Raw genomic sequence first — 16,623 nt, forward strand, 5'->3', positions numbered from 1 at the left:
ATATATATATATATATATATATATATATATATATATATAAAAAGTCAATATTTGTACATCAAGCCTGTCTTAGCTTTCATCAAAGCGTTTAATCTTCTGCGTAGGATCTGGTCAGACTTGGTGACGTTATCAGAGTTCATCGATTTGAAACGACGGCTAAAACTGGAGAGAGAAAAAGAAGGGGAGCGTTTCTTTATTTTTTTTTCTTTTTTCTTTTCTTTTCTGTAAAGGAATTACAGAACGTCCTGGAAAGTCTTGGGTAATTAAATGCCATTTTTATGTATGATTTTTTTTTTTTTTTTTTAATTTGCACCATTTACTTGACATATCAGCAGCATGTGGGTGCAGGCATGTGCCATTGTGTGAGTTTACTTTGATGAATGACTCCTTTCCAAAGGTGACGCCAGTTGTTCTTCAGGCCTTTTCTGACTCATCAGTCCGTCGCCATAAAGCAGCCGGGGACGGAAAAGACGGCGTTGCGTGAAGTCGCTTTTTTTTTTTTTTATGTTTTTGTCATTTTAAGAGTTTTAAATTGACTTGCAATTAGTTTAAAAATCCCTTGAGGCATTCACTCTTCTCCATTCTGTTTTTAATAAGTGAGCTACAAATTAAGGTTTCAAGAAGCCATCTATTCAGTTTTTACTTTTTCGCTTTGTGTCTTGATAAAAGGCCAAACTGAACGTTTTTATCTTATTAATTAACTTGCTGCTATATATATATATATATGTTTTTTTGTTTTGTTTTTTCAAAACACTAACGTTGATTTAATTGGTGTCATGGCCACTGTTTCTTCAGTTTGTTGGTAGGTACCAGATCTAAACGCCTGTGTGAGGAAGCCAGTTGTGTTCAGTGTTTATTTTTATTTTTTTTTTTCTTATAGCATTGAAGGTTAAATTAAGTTGCAGTTCAGTGTTAGAAGCTTTTGCCAAGTTTTCCCTTCATTTACTTGACGGTTTATTTTCTGCACTTTCATTAGGAAGTGTTTTATAATAGAGATGCAGCGATCTGAATTTTGAGACTGATCTCTGGATTTTGTGGAGTTTGTCATCAAATTTGACTAGAAAAAAAAAGACAAAAGTGATTTGAAATATTTTCTCTATCCTTCTAATATAATTGGTTGCATAAGGTGGAGAGGTGACGTCACACTGTGTGACAGAGCAGATGCTGTAAACACGCTTTAAAATGTCTTTTGTCATTTTATTAGCGATTATCACTGTTAGCATGCTAGCAGTGCTAAAGCTGCAGTCTGCAGTGTTTATTTGCATATGTATGTAGATTCTTCGAAGCTCTGAGATTTCTAAAACTCTACATTTGATGTCCATCGATTGCGACTGAAGGCTCAAATGGATAACAGCTTGTTTTAGCCTTGAAGTTTTTTGCTTTAAGTCTTGCTCTCTCTCTCTCTCTCTCTCCTGCAGCCCTAATTAGCTAGCTAGTAGCTTCTTACAACTTTCTACTTCCCAGCTTTACTCTGTACTGAAAATGTCTAGCTTTCTGTTAAAAAAAAAACCCTTTTCTAATTGGCTGGTGACTTTGTGGGGACCGTCAAGCTGAAAATTCACGTTGCACCTCTATTTTAAATGAACCTCTAGAGAGCAGATTGATGCGATCACTTCTTCTCATCTCTTTACTGTGGAACGCGTTTCTTTGCACATACCAGCTTTTTCTCTTCCTCCAAACTCCGAGCAGCAGAGAGAAACTGCCTGACGTCCTGTAAAGTCTTTTCCTCTGAAATCTAAAGTTTTTTGGTTTTTTTGACATTTTCATCTCTTCTACCTTTAAGAAAGGAAATTAAAAAATAGGCTTTTTCAGCTTGTTAAAGCCATATCTTTTATCACGTTTGTAAATTTGGTACTTCAGTACGCCACTTTTCTACTGACTTTCTAGATCCATTTCATACCAGCCCATAGTTTTTTATTGAAAAGCGTTTCTGCATGCGGTTTAGGCCAGGTTTGATGTAAGTTTAATGGGGTTTTGTGCAGCTCTGATGAGCTTTTGTCACAGACTTCACCCCCCTTTACCTGCAGGAGTGCGTGGAGACGAGCAGGTTCTCCGCTGAATGTTTCTCTTTACATGTAAAGTTGACCCACTGCCATCCATCGCCTCACTCCTCGGTGGCCTCGTCAGGTTCCTCCTTTTAAGCTCAAGATTGTGTTTTTGTTGTTTTTTAGCATCTGGATCCGATTTTAGACACGATTGTAAAGAGTCTCGGTGGATTCGCCGTAGTTTCTCGAGCGATTCCAGTCACTGACGTTGTTTCTCTTTGATGCGTTCATGGACTCCAAAGACAGTCGCCTGAAACCCTCAGTAATCTTCCATCCAGACTTTAACCTCGTTTCTTTTTTTTAGAAAGTGCCAACTTTGGTTTTGAGGTTTGACATAAACAATGCATGTGTGATTTTTTTTTTTGTTTTTTTCTTTTGTTATAATTCGAGTTACCTTCATGAACTTTGTATACACTCCCTGAGTCGTTTCCCACTTTTTTTTTCATAACTTTTTCATTTAAGCACATTATGAATATAGAAGGAGACGATGAGCGAATTTGTCCTTCCAGGGACTTTAATGTCTTCCCGATCTGTAAACACACCTTGTATTCAGCACAGCGTGTGTCGAATAATAAACCACAAAATAAAGCAAAACAACAACAAATGTGAAGAAACAAGATATGCCGAATTCAATCAAAGCTTCTTTGTCCTTGAAGTTTATTATTCAGCTTCACAGTAGTTGCCTCTCATTCGAAGCACTCCCAGCGACCACAATGGTGATTGTGAAAGTGTGTAAAAATAGAAAAGACCAATAAAGGAGATTGTCACTGGCAGCTGGGGGCGGATCTGTCACCAATCAGGCTGAACTTTTCAATCATTGTCTGCAGATTCTTTAATTTATGTTGACTTTTTTTCTCGTCAAATTTAGACATCAAATATTAAGAAAACAAAAAACTTTATGTTCATTTTATTGTCCTTTTTCTCTTTTAACTGACAAAAATAGTGATGATTGGTGAACCTACAGCTGGCAATCAGCACATTATGCATATTTTATACACTACAGTTGATCTGACATTCATCGAAATTTCATTTACTTTTGGACTTTTGTCAAAATTCAGAACGTTTTGCATCTCTGCAAACACAAAGGTTTGTTTTCTAGCTCCACTTTCCTTTAGACTGCTCTTTTCTCGTGGATGAAAAATGTAACTGAAGCACATTTGTTTTATGGTGTGTTGCTATGATACAGTGTTTTGTTTTTTCCCCATAATTGGATGTTTAAGCTTTTTCTGTATCTTTTTTATTTTCTTTCTCCAACTTTTCATCTCCTGTGCAATCTATGCAACACACACTCTGGTATCCCTGCTCTGGAGCTGAATGAAGATGTGGAACAATTTTAACTTGTAAATACTGTTTAAAAAAAAAAAAGAATAAGAGATCAATCAGATCGGTCGGTCCAAGTGAGATGTGTGGAATAACCGGCAGAATGGAAACGGTTTCCAAATGATGTAACGATGAATGTTGTCGTAAATATTTTTTTATATTTTGAAATTGCTAGGAGGAAAAAAAAAACAGTGGGAAAGCTGTCAGAAGAACACTACAAAGGGAAGTTTTTATTAATTTATAAATTCATTGCTTAGCAATATCACATTTGTCTTGGTGTCATTTTTTTTGTTGCCTTTTGAAATAAATTATTCTTTAATGCAAACATGTATATCTTACATTAATCATCACGGGTTTATTATTATTTTTGCCACGACTTGCAGCAGAATGAGAGTCGGTCAGATCTGACCAATCACAGCAGACCGGACCTGGAGGTTCTGGAAACGGGTTCAGACCGTCCAGCTTCTGCTTTTACAGGAACTCATGAATATATGTGGGAGCTATTTAAGACTTTAAATATGTAATGTTAAGCTGAGAGCCTTTGCCACGTTTATGCACAGAATTGGATTTTAACAAAAAAATAAAAATGGACCTCTTGAGGAACTGACCTGCTTTCAAAAACAGAACCACATATGACCCATTGTACAAGTTCTGTGTCCGATTTACAGCAACCTCCTTTAGACAGAGGTTGTTAAAGGCATTTCGGGAGAAATTCATATCCAGAAATGTTGTTTCTTACTATGAATTTCTTGCAATCTTTTAAAGTGGTTGTAGTTTGAGTCATTCTGACCAATAAAACTCAAAAAGCACAAAAATTGTGACTCTGGGTCACTTTCCCAACCACTAATCCACGCCTCATTTTATCTCAATCTGTTTCCGTTTCATGTCCATGTGCTGAACTACTGTGTCAGATTTAATGTCTTGGTAGTTAAGTTAAATGTTTGATTAATTAAGGTGGTAAATAAACACAACGCTGCCCAAATCTCACAGAAATTACAGTAAATTTCTTTGTACTTTTTCCCAGGATTTTGTAGCAATGGAACAATGTTTCCATTTGTTCTAGTACAGATGGTTTTTTTTTTGTTTATTTCACTTGATTCTTATGAAAAATTATCATATGCTGGCAGATTAAGCCTAAAATAAGTAGGAACCAGTTTCCCTCTCTGGAGTTTTATTCACTGGAGTAATGTAGCTGCATTTCCTCACAGTAGAGTTTGTACATGTTATCAAAAATCGCTTTAAATCATCAGCAGTCGAAGCATGTAGGAAAGTTCTCAAAGTGGATAGAGTTTCAGAATAAAACGACCAAAAGAAGAGCTAACTGTTGTTTTCATATAATACTGTGAAAAATGACCTATTTTAATTGGATCTTTAAACGCTATGAATGGATACCTGCTGCAAATGCCAAACAATAGTTTGTTCCTTTTTTTTAATTTATTTCATTTTTTTTTACCTGAAATCGATTCAAAATTGATATACATTTTTGTTTCCATTTCCTAAACATAAGATATTTAGAACCTGGTCACATGCTGATGCCTCTTTTTGTCCTCCACTTTTCCATCTTTTTGTTTCCTTTTCTCAGTCACAAGCCGTATCATGTTTCGTCTTGGTCAGGCTGGGATAATAAAACCCAAGACGCTCAGAAAGCCACTTTAAAATGTTTGTCTTTCTGAAAGGAATGAGGAGAAGTTAAAACTTCTGCACAGAACTATTTTGCTGGTTTTAGCTGCTAGCTTGACTATGAACACTTGCACCATCATACAATGGGAATCATTATGACCAGAGTCACGCCTGCATATTCAGTCCATGCAGGAGGAACGATCCCAGACTCATAAAACGTTTACCAAGACTACTTCATAAACACCTCAACGTTGGTGCTAATGTCATTTGCTAATGTTAATCTTTACGCCTATATCTAGGGGAGGGGGAAGGAAAGAGGGAAACTGATCCACTATTTCACGCCAGCGACACCCAGACGGCTGCTTGCATTAGGTTGGCATTAATCACTCTAAATGCGCAGCTAAAACACTTTAGACGGAGTAAATTGCAAAGTACACAGCTCTGATGGCAAGACAAATGTCAAGAGTGAATGCACATGTTTCAGAGTTTGCACACAGAGGAAACTGGAGTCAGTTTGGCAGTATCCTAGCAACAGCCAACAAGAAGTAAAAACTGCAGCGAGGGGTAAGGGGGGAGAGGTTGGTGGTAAAAGTGAAGTGGGTGAGCGATGTGGTGAAGAAGAGCGGAGGATCACCGCAGCACCGTGACGACGGGTAAGGCAAAGTGATGGATTCGGGGTTTTGTGTTGTTCTTTTCCCTCTTATTTATATGAACGTAAAAGAAAGCTACTTTTTTATTGTTCAGCTTTTAATGTCTTTATTTAAGGTAAAACTATTACATTAAGTTGCAGAAAATTTATTTTTGAACACAAATAATCTCATTACATTTGACTTTTTTATTTTAATTTTTTTTAGCAGTATTTCTTCTGCTCTTTCAAATGTGGGTCATATGATGTGAAACTGGATCCCTCTGATGCATAATGTAGTTTTGCAATATGATCAGGAACCTGAGGACAAAGGACCAGTACTGACCCAGTGCCTCGGTTGCTCCTGTCAACATAAATAATCTACAAGTTGCCTGTGCCAGTGATGCAGGAAGCTAACAAAATCCATCCTCTCAATGCAGATATTTAATACACAGTGGTACAAGGCATGGAGTGGGATACATCTGTCAAGAAAACCTAAACTTGACTATTAAAAGCTCAATTTAAATGAGCATCTTTCAAAAATGTTCAATTGTTAATGTGAAAGCCCAGGGACATAGGAGGCCATTTCAGCTGAATAATAAGTTACATTTTGTGAATTCACCTCGTCTTTCTCACACCAACATTAAAAACAAAAACGATGCTTTGCTCAACCCCTTAAAGAAAACTTTTCACTTCTACAAGGCCAATCAGAAGCAAACTATGAAAATAAAAAAGCTAGATGCTCTGTAAAATATCATTTATTTTTATTTCTGTGTTGACACTTTTTGGAATTTTACATAATTGTTTTTAGTATTCTTTACCGTTAATATACTTCTGGAAAGTTGTGTTAAATTTGGGTCTATTGTTACAGTTCACGCTGAAACAGCCTACTTGTAGTCATTCCTCGTACATTATCACGTCGTTGCTTATCTGAATTGTATTTCAAAGCTTTAAGTAAGTAATGCATAGTCTCGGCTTCTAGGCATTTTATACTGTAGCATCTCCAGCTAAAGCAGGCTGCTGTAGATATCTGTTGGATGATGCGAATGTCACCGCAGTGATCCAACAGGAAAAGTGTCGTTTCCCATCCTAAACACTATAAATTCACATTTTAAAGGGTGTGGACTGTAAAAATGAGGGTGAATTATTTAATGACAGGACATGATGTTCCACAAAATGCACATCATATCTTCACATTTAGACCAACGTTTTTTTTACACGCCAATATTCATGGCAAAACAGGATAAAATACAACAGCAGCTTAAACATTAAACCATTTGATACCTTTCCTATCTGGTCCTAGGTAAAAAAAAATGCTCCTTCATATTTATTATAGAGAAGGACTAACTTTGACTACTGTTTCTCTGCATCACTTTATTCACTTCATGAATAAAATATCAAAGTAAAATCTACTCTCAGCACCGGGGAGCCGAGAAGTGCTGTTGACACTCAGTTCCTCCTACTCTTGCCCTCTCCGGATTCCTTTTCTATCATGGCTTTAAACGCAAGTCGAATTCTCAGTGTTGGATTCAAACCTTTTCTTGCCCGTCGCTTGATCTTTTCCACAGTCACTGCAAAAATAAAAGATTAACAGTCTGTCCCCGTAGCAGGCTTTTGTCAGGTTTTAAAATTATTGAAACATCAAATGTTTAAAACGACACGACAGAGAGTCAACGCTAGATTTTTAAACAAAGAACACGCACGCAAAAAAATAAATACTTGCAAACAAAAAAACGTTTTCTTGAGTGTTTTTACCACGGATTGGTCTGTATCTGGCTTATTGATGCACTTGGAAAGGGAGGCTTGAATACAACAGATGAGCTTAAAGCTGTATTGGTTCTGACAGTACAATGTCGGAAACCACCGTGTGCGTCACAGTTTGTTGTGTGTGAGATTGTGTTGCTGCAGACTGAGGAGTGTGTCCATATGTTTCAATGTTATGTCTGATTAAGTTATGCTATTTTGCATTTTGTGCATTTGGGGACTACTGGACTAAAATACTGGCATCATTGTCATCAAATTGTTATATATGTAAATGAATAGTGTGAGATTGATGATTCGCCCAATGAATCGGGCCCAAGTACAATGAAGTACTTGGGTAAAAAAGTGTCCCTTTCTTGTTTCATAACCATTTTTCTGTAATATCTTCTGTATTTATAATAATTCTTCACTTTCTTTTTCCAGATATCGAGAACAAAGTCTACCATCCTTTCAAGATGTTTGTGGGAACCCCTCTCGATAGCAGTTCAACCTCTTCCATCCAAGCCAACGGTCCAGACCCCAACAGTCCAGATTCTGAGTCAGATGGTCCTTCGTCTTCTTCTCCACATCATTCGCTTCCCTGCTGGGCGATCCAGGCTCAGAGCGACCTCGCCCAGGCCAGGGAGGAGTTACGTCAAATACAGCTCCGTCATGCAACTGCGATTGAGACGGTTAAGCGGGGCGTAGAACGGGCGATCCTCGGAGCACGTAGAGAAGAGAAGCGTCTGCTGGAGAGGGTGGAGCAGGACCATCGGGACACTCAGCAGCGTTTGGAACAGGTTGAGAGGGAGAACATGGCGGCCGCCAGGGTGAGTCAGTCTCTGATGGAGCAAAGGTTTGAGAAGTTGGTTCAGTTTCAACAACGACTCCAGACAATGGATCACTCTGTTCTATCTGAGAAGGGACCAAACAAAAACCTCTTACTAGAGGAGATTTCAGAGTTTCTGCAGCCCTGGGAAATCTCCGTTTCTCTTACAAAAGTAAACTTCAAACCAAGCTCCCAGCCTAATGCGGTAACTTTCGGAGACATTCGAGTGGAAGAGCAATGTCTGTGTCTGAAAGTTGGAGGCTGTGGGCCAAATGGAAAGCTGTGTGCCTTGCATTCACAGGAGATGCATTGCGAAGACCTAAACCAACAAAGTTCTAAAAGGACAAAAAGCACGCAAGGACAGGGTTGGACATCACCGACAGGCAGGACGGTCAAAAGGATCAACCTCTTAAACCATGGTGACGTAGAGTCAGAGGAAGAGCAGAAGCTTTCTTCTGCAAAGATAAACCACTGGCTGCCAAAATGTGAACAGTTTGATTGGGAAGCATCCCAAGTTGATGAGATGGATAAAAGTTGCTTTGAGCAACAAGGGGAGAATGTATATTTGGCTGTGCCTTCTGCTAAAAATAAGGATATCAAAGCAAAGGACATGGTATGCACGATGAGCAATGCTGGAAAATATTACTCACCCTCTAATCAGAGAAAGATGCTTTCTGTGGCCACTAGTAGAAAAGCATCTCCTTCACCTGAGCGAAGACAGGAATCTGCCAAGATGAATCGTTGCTTGAGTCTAGACAGCAATGGGGTAGACAAAGGAAAAAGAAGCCTTGATTCGAATAACAGACCTTCGCATTATGCTAGTAGTACATCAACATCTCCTAGGATGGCTCCAAGAGATCATTTGGTGAGTCAAAGCTGCGTAGACATTACCTCCAAAGTGAGATCACACTCTCGTCTTAGCCAGTCTTCTGATGAACACTCTCTGGGGACGTTAGGTGACTCTGGACGTGCGCCATCTCCAGCAGACAGCCTTGACTCCACCTATACCTTTATCGTTAGCCCGTCACACGACTTCAGTTTGAACAAAGGCTCTTTGAATCACAGTTTTCACCTGTCCAAGTCGGCAGTGGATTTAACACACAAGACAAGGCCGTTGATTAGTAGCGGCGCAAATAAGCAAGAATTATGCAAAGATAGAAGTGGCAACTTCAGCTCCATGTTGAGCTCCACCTCGGCCTCACCACCTCTAAGTAGAGGATTTGACAGAGGTCAGATCCTCTCATACCCTAATCATGTTGGTCATGGCATCTTGCCACAGTCTAAGAAATCCACAACTGGGTTAAGACAAGTCCCTGTGGCCAGGTCTTTGTCGATGTCAGTCATAGATGGTTCCTCTCAAGAACACAAGAGAGGCAGAGAGGAAAGAGGAGAACCAGCCCTGGTAGAGTTGGAGGAAGAGATCGATCCGTTGCTTATGGAGTTCACCGCAAGTGGTGTTCATCTCATGGGGCAGTTTGGGAGGCAAGGTTCAGGCCGGGCTGATCTTACCCTGCCAAGTGGTATCCATGCCACACCACAGGGGCAGCTCTTTATAGTTGACTGCGGAAATGCACGTGTCCAGGTTTGTCTTCTTTCTATCCTCTTAAGCATCAATATACTGTCTGCTTTATAAGATTTAACTGAATGTACATTTTCAAACAGGTGACTGACCCTCAGGGGAATGTTTTTCAGCAAGTAAGTTCCCCAAACATCAGTGGCTCCTCCAGAAGATGCCGTAACTACTTTGACATTGCCGTCAATGCCAAGGGTCTAATCGCCTTAAGCTGTGCTGCGGAAAGAGCTTTGCTTGTGTTCAGCCGACACGGTCGCCTGCTTCAAACCTTTGGAGGATCTACGTTGGGCTCTGCAAAGGATGAGCTAGAAGCTCCCCGAGGGGTGGCTGTAACCAGACTAGATGAATTCTTGGTAGCTGATATCAGAAAAGGCACCCTCATCGCCCTGAAGCTTGACCCTAAAACGGGTTCCAGGCTCGAACGCACAGTGGTGACCGGATTCCACAGGCCTTACTTGGTGGCAACCTGCCTGAGCTCGGGCATGGTAGCAGTGTCCGAAAGGGGCAATGAAACGGGACGAGTGCCTTGCATCAAAGTTCTGGAGCCAAGCTGGAACACAGTGAGAGTTCTTGGTGTATGTGCTGGCATGGGACCAGTCCTCGCATGTCCCTGGGGTATATGCATCGATAAAGACGGCAATATCTTAGTCGCAGACTGGGGAGAGCAGCACAGAATTGTGCTGTACCCTGCTCAAGGCGTTGGCTGGCCCATCGTACGCCAGGGATTGAGCAGCCCACGTGGCCTGACCTTATTACCAGATGGGCAACTAGCCGTGTCCGACAGCATGCACCATTGCATTAAGATTTACAGTTATAAAGGGTGACATGGCTAGATTGACCTTATTGACATTTAAGGAAAGGATTTAACAAACTGGTGAGTTAAACACTGGTGTCTAGAACGTGTATTAAAATGATAAAAACAGTCTAGTTCATCTTACCGCTGACATGCTAATAGTGAGTTAGCACTGTAAGGATGATGCATCGTATCAGTTTGACGATAACACAATATAATTTTGAGTTTCCAAAACTCAAAAGACATTTGTTTGCCTTTGTAAATCCAAGGGTATCCTTTAAAAAAGAAGCAATATAAACCTGTAAAGATTCAAAACAGTGCCTAGCAAGTGTTAAGGTAATCTACCGTTAGTGGTAGTTTGTTTTTATTTTGTTGTTTGCTGTGTAGCTTTTACATTACAGAGGGGTTACATTGTTTGTAGTATTTTATTATGTTATAATAACTTTAAAGAACTGAAACCTGGTGAAGTAGGAAATCAAACTTAATGAATCAACACTTAAATTGGTCAGATATTGACAATATCAAGACTTTGTTCCACTTTTTATTTTGGTTTTCAAATGTTTGAGTGAAAAGGTGTTTGTAGAAAAACTAGTCTTTTTTGTATTTAGGATTTGACATCTTGTCACATTTGCTTTCATTTCAGTCTAATATTTTCACTAACATTGTGTGTAATAATTATCCCGCGTTACAGCTGAGACACTATTTTTAAATACAATCTTAAGTGCTAAACAAAGACTGAAGGTACAGGTCAGAGTAAATTTTATAAAGTCTTTGTGCACTACTCATCCTTACAAATATGAGAACATTTAAGTTGGGCTTTACAACAGTATAGCAGTTTTTGTATCGCTACAATGCAAAAAAATAAAAAATAAAAAAAATCAACCAATTAACATATTGCCTTACTCTTTGTGCTGGGTTTATATTTTACATTTAGTGTATTGTGTGCATTTTGGTTGATTTCTAAGCTCAAAGGAAATGTTTAACTGCTGTTGAGTATTTGATGGCAGCAAAAACAAATAAAAAAGCAAAATGTCTCTTTGGAGTCAGTCATTATTATCATGATTTAAGTCAGCGTGTTAAAAATCACAAACCATTTTACAACACTACAACCCAACGTAGACGTGTGTGCAGTTTGAAAGTCTGTCAACTGGACTCAAACATAATGTGACGTTACAGATATGACCTTTTTATTTTAATGCACTGATATGTTTTTGGTTTTATTTGTGTATTTCCTTTTCTGTCTTTCTACCAATAATGATCATGTTTGGTGTGTTTCTGTTTCCACAGCAAATGTGTTTTGATGCTGCCTGTTTGTGTGCAGAACATTTCTCATTTTCAAGGTTTGTTGACTTTTTAGATTGACACTGTTACATTTTTTGCTTCCTGTAAGCACTAAATCTAAAAATGGATCATTTACTACTGTGACAGGACATTGGTTGCTCTACATATTAAACTCTGCATTCTGCTTCTCTTTCATCTGAACCTTAAGATAATCGTTGATCACAGCATCACTGCACTTAAATAAAAAGCTGGCATCTTCTCCTTTGCTCTCCTCGCTTCAGTTTAGCCTGCAGATTATAATAAAATATTCACTTGTTTCAAGGCCAACCAGTCACTCTCTATGCTTCGTGGAATCAGCCACAGCTTCAATGCTGTTCGTCCCACAACTAATAAAAATTACAACGAAAACATTCTCCTTGCTGTGCTTCTTTTCTGATCAGTTTACTAAATAGTCACTAAAGAGTGTAGTTTATTCCAAATTGATCGCATATTATCATCAAGACCAGCAACAACTGTAAACATAAAAACATGCAACTGAAGTTACAGCGATGTCAAAAAGGTTAAAATATAATTCAGTTTTAAATATGAATATTTCTTCAGAACATCAATGTTTAAAAGCTGTTTGTTTTTTTTTCATCTGAACATTTTTGTGGTCGTTACTGAACAGTTCGTTGACTCTAAACAGGAATCAAACCCAAGTCGGCCACAAGTGGATTTTTACACAAAGATAAACGAATAAAACTTTCTCAAGAACTGAGGCAGGAGCCCCTTCGATCGAACTCCCACTCGCTTGCATCTGTTGCCAAGTGATGCGTAACATAAGGACTTTATTTGCATTTTAAGTAAATTTTCTCCACATCTGAGATCCTTGTAGCACACAGCCACCTCTCCACACATCAAACAACTCCTCACTCCCCGCCAGCTGTTCATCGGTTGTTAAGTAGTCTCTTGTCACAGCCTGTGAATGCTTGTCACTGCCAAGCTGCTCTTAACAGTCTATGCTGCAGAAATATTTTGAACAGGAGCGATATTATTTGTAGCTGAATCTGTTTTTGTTTTTTTGTTTTTTTTTACAAAGAGAGCCTATCTGACAACACGAAGTGGGCTAAATGATTAAAAAAAAAAAAAGCAGCACGTTGTGTCCCGATCTAAAGAAATTCAACAACAGATGGAGAAACAAAGTCATTGACGTCTATAAATATAAATATACAAATATTCTGATACACTATGACAGTTTCTCCATGTAGCAGGGCAAAGCTGCAGCTCCTGCTTCCTCAACAAAACAAAGCAGTTTGTTTAAAAAAGTAAAACTGATCCTTGTCTTCCCAAACACTTGCAAAGGTGTTGGAGGGGGGAATGGAAATGACGCAACATGGTGGACAGCGCGTACCTGTCCAAACCTTTCCTGAAACAAGGTGCACTCGGGAGAGAAATGATCAGATGATTTGTCAAGCTGCTGATCTGCTGCCTCAGACGATGCTGTGCTGGTGACGGCTGTCGCCAACCGGGCAGAAGGTCGGCGCTTTAATTGTGTTGAGTTCACATGTTCACGCTGCACATGAGTGGGCTTTTCCTCAAGATGCTTCTTCACCACTTTGGACCACAAATGCGTACATTTACATTCACGTTAATGCTAATCTACACGGGCGATAGAAGTGAGTGTTTTGTCTCTATAACAGGCTGAAGAGCTGGAAATGTAGTTTTTGTGAAGGAAGATTGTTTTGGTAATCTTGTTCTTCAATGATGCTGATATGTGCAGAGATTCTATACGTAATAATAATAATAATAATAATAAAGAAGATGATTATGTTAAAGTGTGTCATCTTGAACCCATTTAGTTGATTAAATTATCTCATTTCTGTAAAACAATCTAAAAATCTGTTACAGTTTAGCTAATGTTATCAAGTAAATACATTTTAAGAATTAGTAGAAATTTTGCTAATTTGTATTTTATTGGAGTTGCATCATTTTCACTGATAAATATTGATCTACCCAGACAAAATCAATACAAATTGTCACAATTTTTTGTTCAATTCTAACTGTTCATTATATTTGTGCAAAATTGCCTTTTAGCAGAAAAAGTTAGCTGTGCCAGGATAGGTAGGAGAGTAATGGTATCATTTTAATTTCTTTTGGCCTGCCATAGCAAGGTAGCGCATTAGCCTTTTCCCTTAAATGAGCATGTTAGCTTTTTATTTCTTAACTATGTTTAGCATACTGAATGGAGCAAGTCAAAGTAAGACAACATGCTAGTTATACCCCACGTGCCTCTGACAACGTTTAGGACAGCATTAGCATTTCGGCTAATTTTAGCTCATACACTAATGCAGTGGTCCCCAAACTTTTTCCTGTGAGGGCCACATAACTTTTCCCTCCTCTGTCTGGTGGGGGGCCGGAAATTGTTGACGGGGGGAGGGGGGGCGTTTCTCGATTGATTTTTTACCCAGAAAGCACTTGGGCAAAACCCATGAGTGAAACGGTTACTGGGACTGACTATAGTTACATTCCCATTGAGGGAATGTAACTATAATATATTAGTTTTTCATATGTTAACATAAAGGCTCATTTTGAAGTATAAGTTGCTACTTACAGGCATTGCTTCGAACAGACACGTGTGATCATCTGCTCTACCGCTAGCAAACAACCGTACTGATTAAATAACATAAAAGTCAAGCAGTTCCCTAAAAGTCCAACAGATGGCAGCAATGCGCCATGCAAAACAAAACATTCCCTGTTTACAGGACACACTTCCTGCTAAAGAGCCCCCTGGTGGTTGAAGAAAAATCCACATATAAACCGGAAAATACAATAAATGAAAAAAAAATCTGAACGCTTTCTAGTATTGTTCACGGGGCCGGACCAAATGTGGAGGCGGGCCGTAGTTTGGGGACCCCTGCACTCATGTTTGGATACTGAATGGAGTAAGTCCATGCTAGTCAACACACCTGTAATTCTCCACATGCTATTGTCTACATTGTTGTTTACCTTAGCATTGATGCTAATTTTTAGCATCAGAACTCTGGTGGTACACTTTGGCCCCGTTTGAATTTTTTCAGAAATAGAAGAATAGAATGGAATTGATTCAAATAGTGTAAATACAAACCAGTATTTAACCTGAATTGCTAACTTACATCTTCAGCTGATTAGATTCTACCACAAACACTTTTCCCACTAAAGGTATTTCTTATGCAGTATAAGCAGGAAGGGAAAATGCATCCAGCCACATTCGGCTTGAAGCAGAAATGCAGGTCAAGGTGTAGATTTGTGTCTTACTGCCTTTGCCACTAGATGTTACTAAAGAGGCATATATCTAATTTTTTATCTCCAGAAGTGAAGTCAGAGCTATTTTGTGCAGATTGAAATGTCCTGTCTGTTCTGTTTGAGCCGCATCTCTTGTCTCTGAAGAATGAGCCTTCCTGCCTCCCCTCCTCCTTCTCTGCAGCTCCATCTACTTCCCCTCAGCTGCTTCCTAGCTGATGATCTATCCGGTTTTTCCATTGTTCCCAGTTCACCAGCCTTCCTAATTCCAGCCCCTGTTGTCCGTCCTGTCATCGAGCTTTCCTGTTCCTCGCTCTGCTCGCTCATTTTTCTTACCTAATTCTGCAGTCGGCTTGTTATATTTTATTTACAGCGCAGCGGTGTTGGCCCATGACTCACCACAGCTGCAGACACACAGGGATCAAAGTGGAAAATCATGATACCCAGGAAAAGGATGCAACAACTTTACCTGAGTTTAGCATCTAAACTGCAATCCAATCATGCACTGACTTGTATTCGTACCTCTGGGACTGAATGCAAACTTCTTTATATTTGACTAGGATTTAATGCGAAATACCAACAAAAAGAGGAAAGAGGAAACAGCAAATATGTGGAAGAAGGTGCTCTGGTCTGGCAGGACTCAAAATAAACTTTCAGGCCCACATGCAAAATGCTGTCTGGCAAAAACAAACAAACAAACAACAACAACAACAAAAAAAAACAACTAACATAGCAGTTCACCTTAAATACAGTAACCCTACTGTGATATTTATGCTGAGGGAAGGCTTTTCTTCAGTAGGGACAACTGGTCAGAGTCAATGGGAAGATAGCTGGAGCTATTCAGGGCAACGGTGCTAAAAACAAAAAAAAAGAAAGAAAAAGTTATAGACCTGGCCGGAGGTTCACCTTCCTGCAGGAAAACAAACCAAAACAAACAGACAATAGAACAGTTTAGATCAAAAAGACGTCCTGTGATGAAATGGCCCAGTCAAAGTCCCGTGCTAAATCCAATTGAGAACCTGCACCCAAATAAAAAAAGTAGTTTTTTGGCTAAAATGATCAGAATTTTTTTTTTTGACTAAAACATCTTTTGGAAAAAAATCCCAAAAAAAACAAAAAAAAAACTTAAGCCATTATTTTATTAAGGTGACGATATGTAAGGCTGACAGAGACGCAGCACAAAATATATTTTTTTATATTTATAAATTGTGAACCAAGTGTCATTCTGTATGAAAATCCTTTAGCTATGTCTTTGTCACAGTTCTAATCATTCTGCGTGAGTTTTCATTCAGTTTCCATCTAGTTTTTGTCCAGAAAAAGAAACTTTGCAAACAAAAACATCAATGAAATATTTTTGTTGGCAAAATGAGTTAGATCTTTGAATCATGTTCTCTGATAAAGAGACATGTGGTGAACCGGGAAACAGAGGCACAACAGCTTTAATCCAAATTGTTTTTACTGTATTATATGAACTCTTGACTTTCCTCCTCGATACAACAGAACAAAATCCAACCTGAAGTGCTTGATAAGAGAACTACA

The 16,623-nt window shown here is 38.9% G+C and overlaps 1 protein-coding gene across 2 annotated transcripts; it reads left to right on the top strand.

The window, feature by feature from the left end:
- Positions 1 to 3: 3 nt before the first annotated feature.
- On the top strand, positions 4 to 11,770 carry LOC103134857 (uncharacterized). 2 transcript variants are annotated; one of them, XM_016669031.1, is made up of 3 exons: positions 4 to 5,638; positions 7,795 to 9,761; positions 9,842 to 11,770. In XM_016669031.1, the coding sequence occupies exons 2-3, from the start codon at positions 7,827 to 7,829 to the stop codon at positions 10,574 to 10,576; spliced, it is 2,670 nt and encodes an 889-aa protein (XP_016524517.1). In that variant the 5' UTR covers positions 4 to 5,638; positions 7,795 to 7,826; the 3' UTR covers positions 10,577 to 11,770. The 2 variants fall into 2 exon arrangements, with proteins under 2 accessions (XP_016524517.1, XP_007547396.2); XM_007547334.2 differs by lacking the exon at positions 4 to 5,638 and having other exon boundaries at positions 5,649 to 9,761.
- Positions 11,771 to 16,623: the final 4,853 nt, after the last annotated feature.

The sequence above is a fragment of the Poecilia formosa genome, unplaced genomic scaffold (genome assembly GCF_000485575.1).
Source record: "Poecilia formosa unplaced genomic scaffold, Poecilia_formosa-5.1.2 Scaffold19, whole genome shotgun sequence".
Taxonomy (NCBI): Eukaryota; Metazoa; Chordata; class Actinopteri; order Cyprinodontiformes; family Poeciliidae; genus Poecilia; species Poecilia formosa.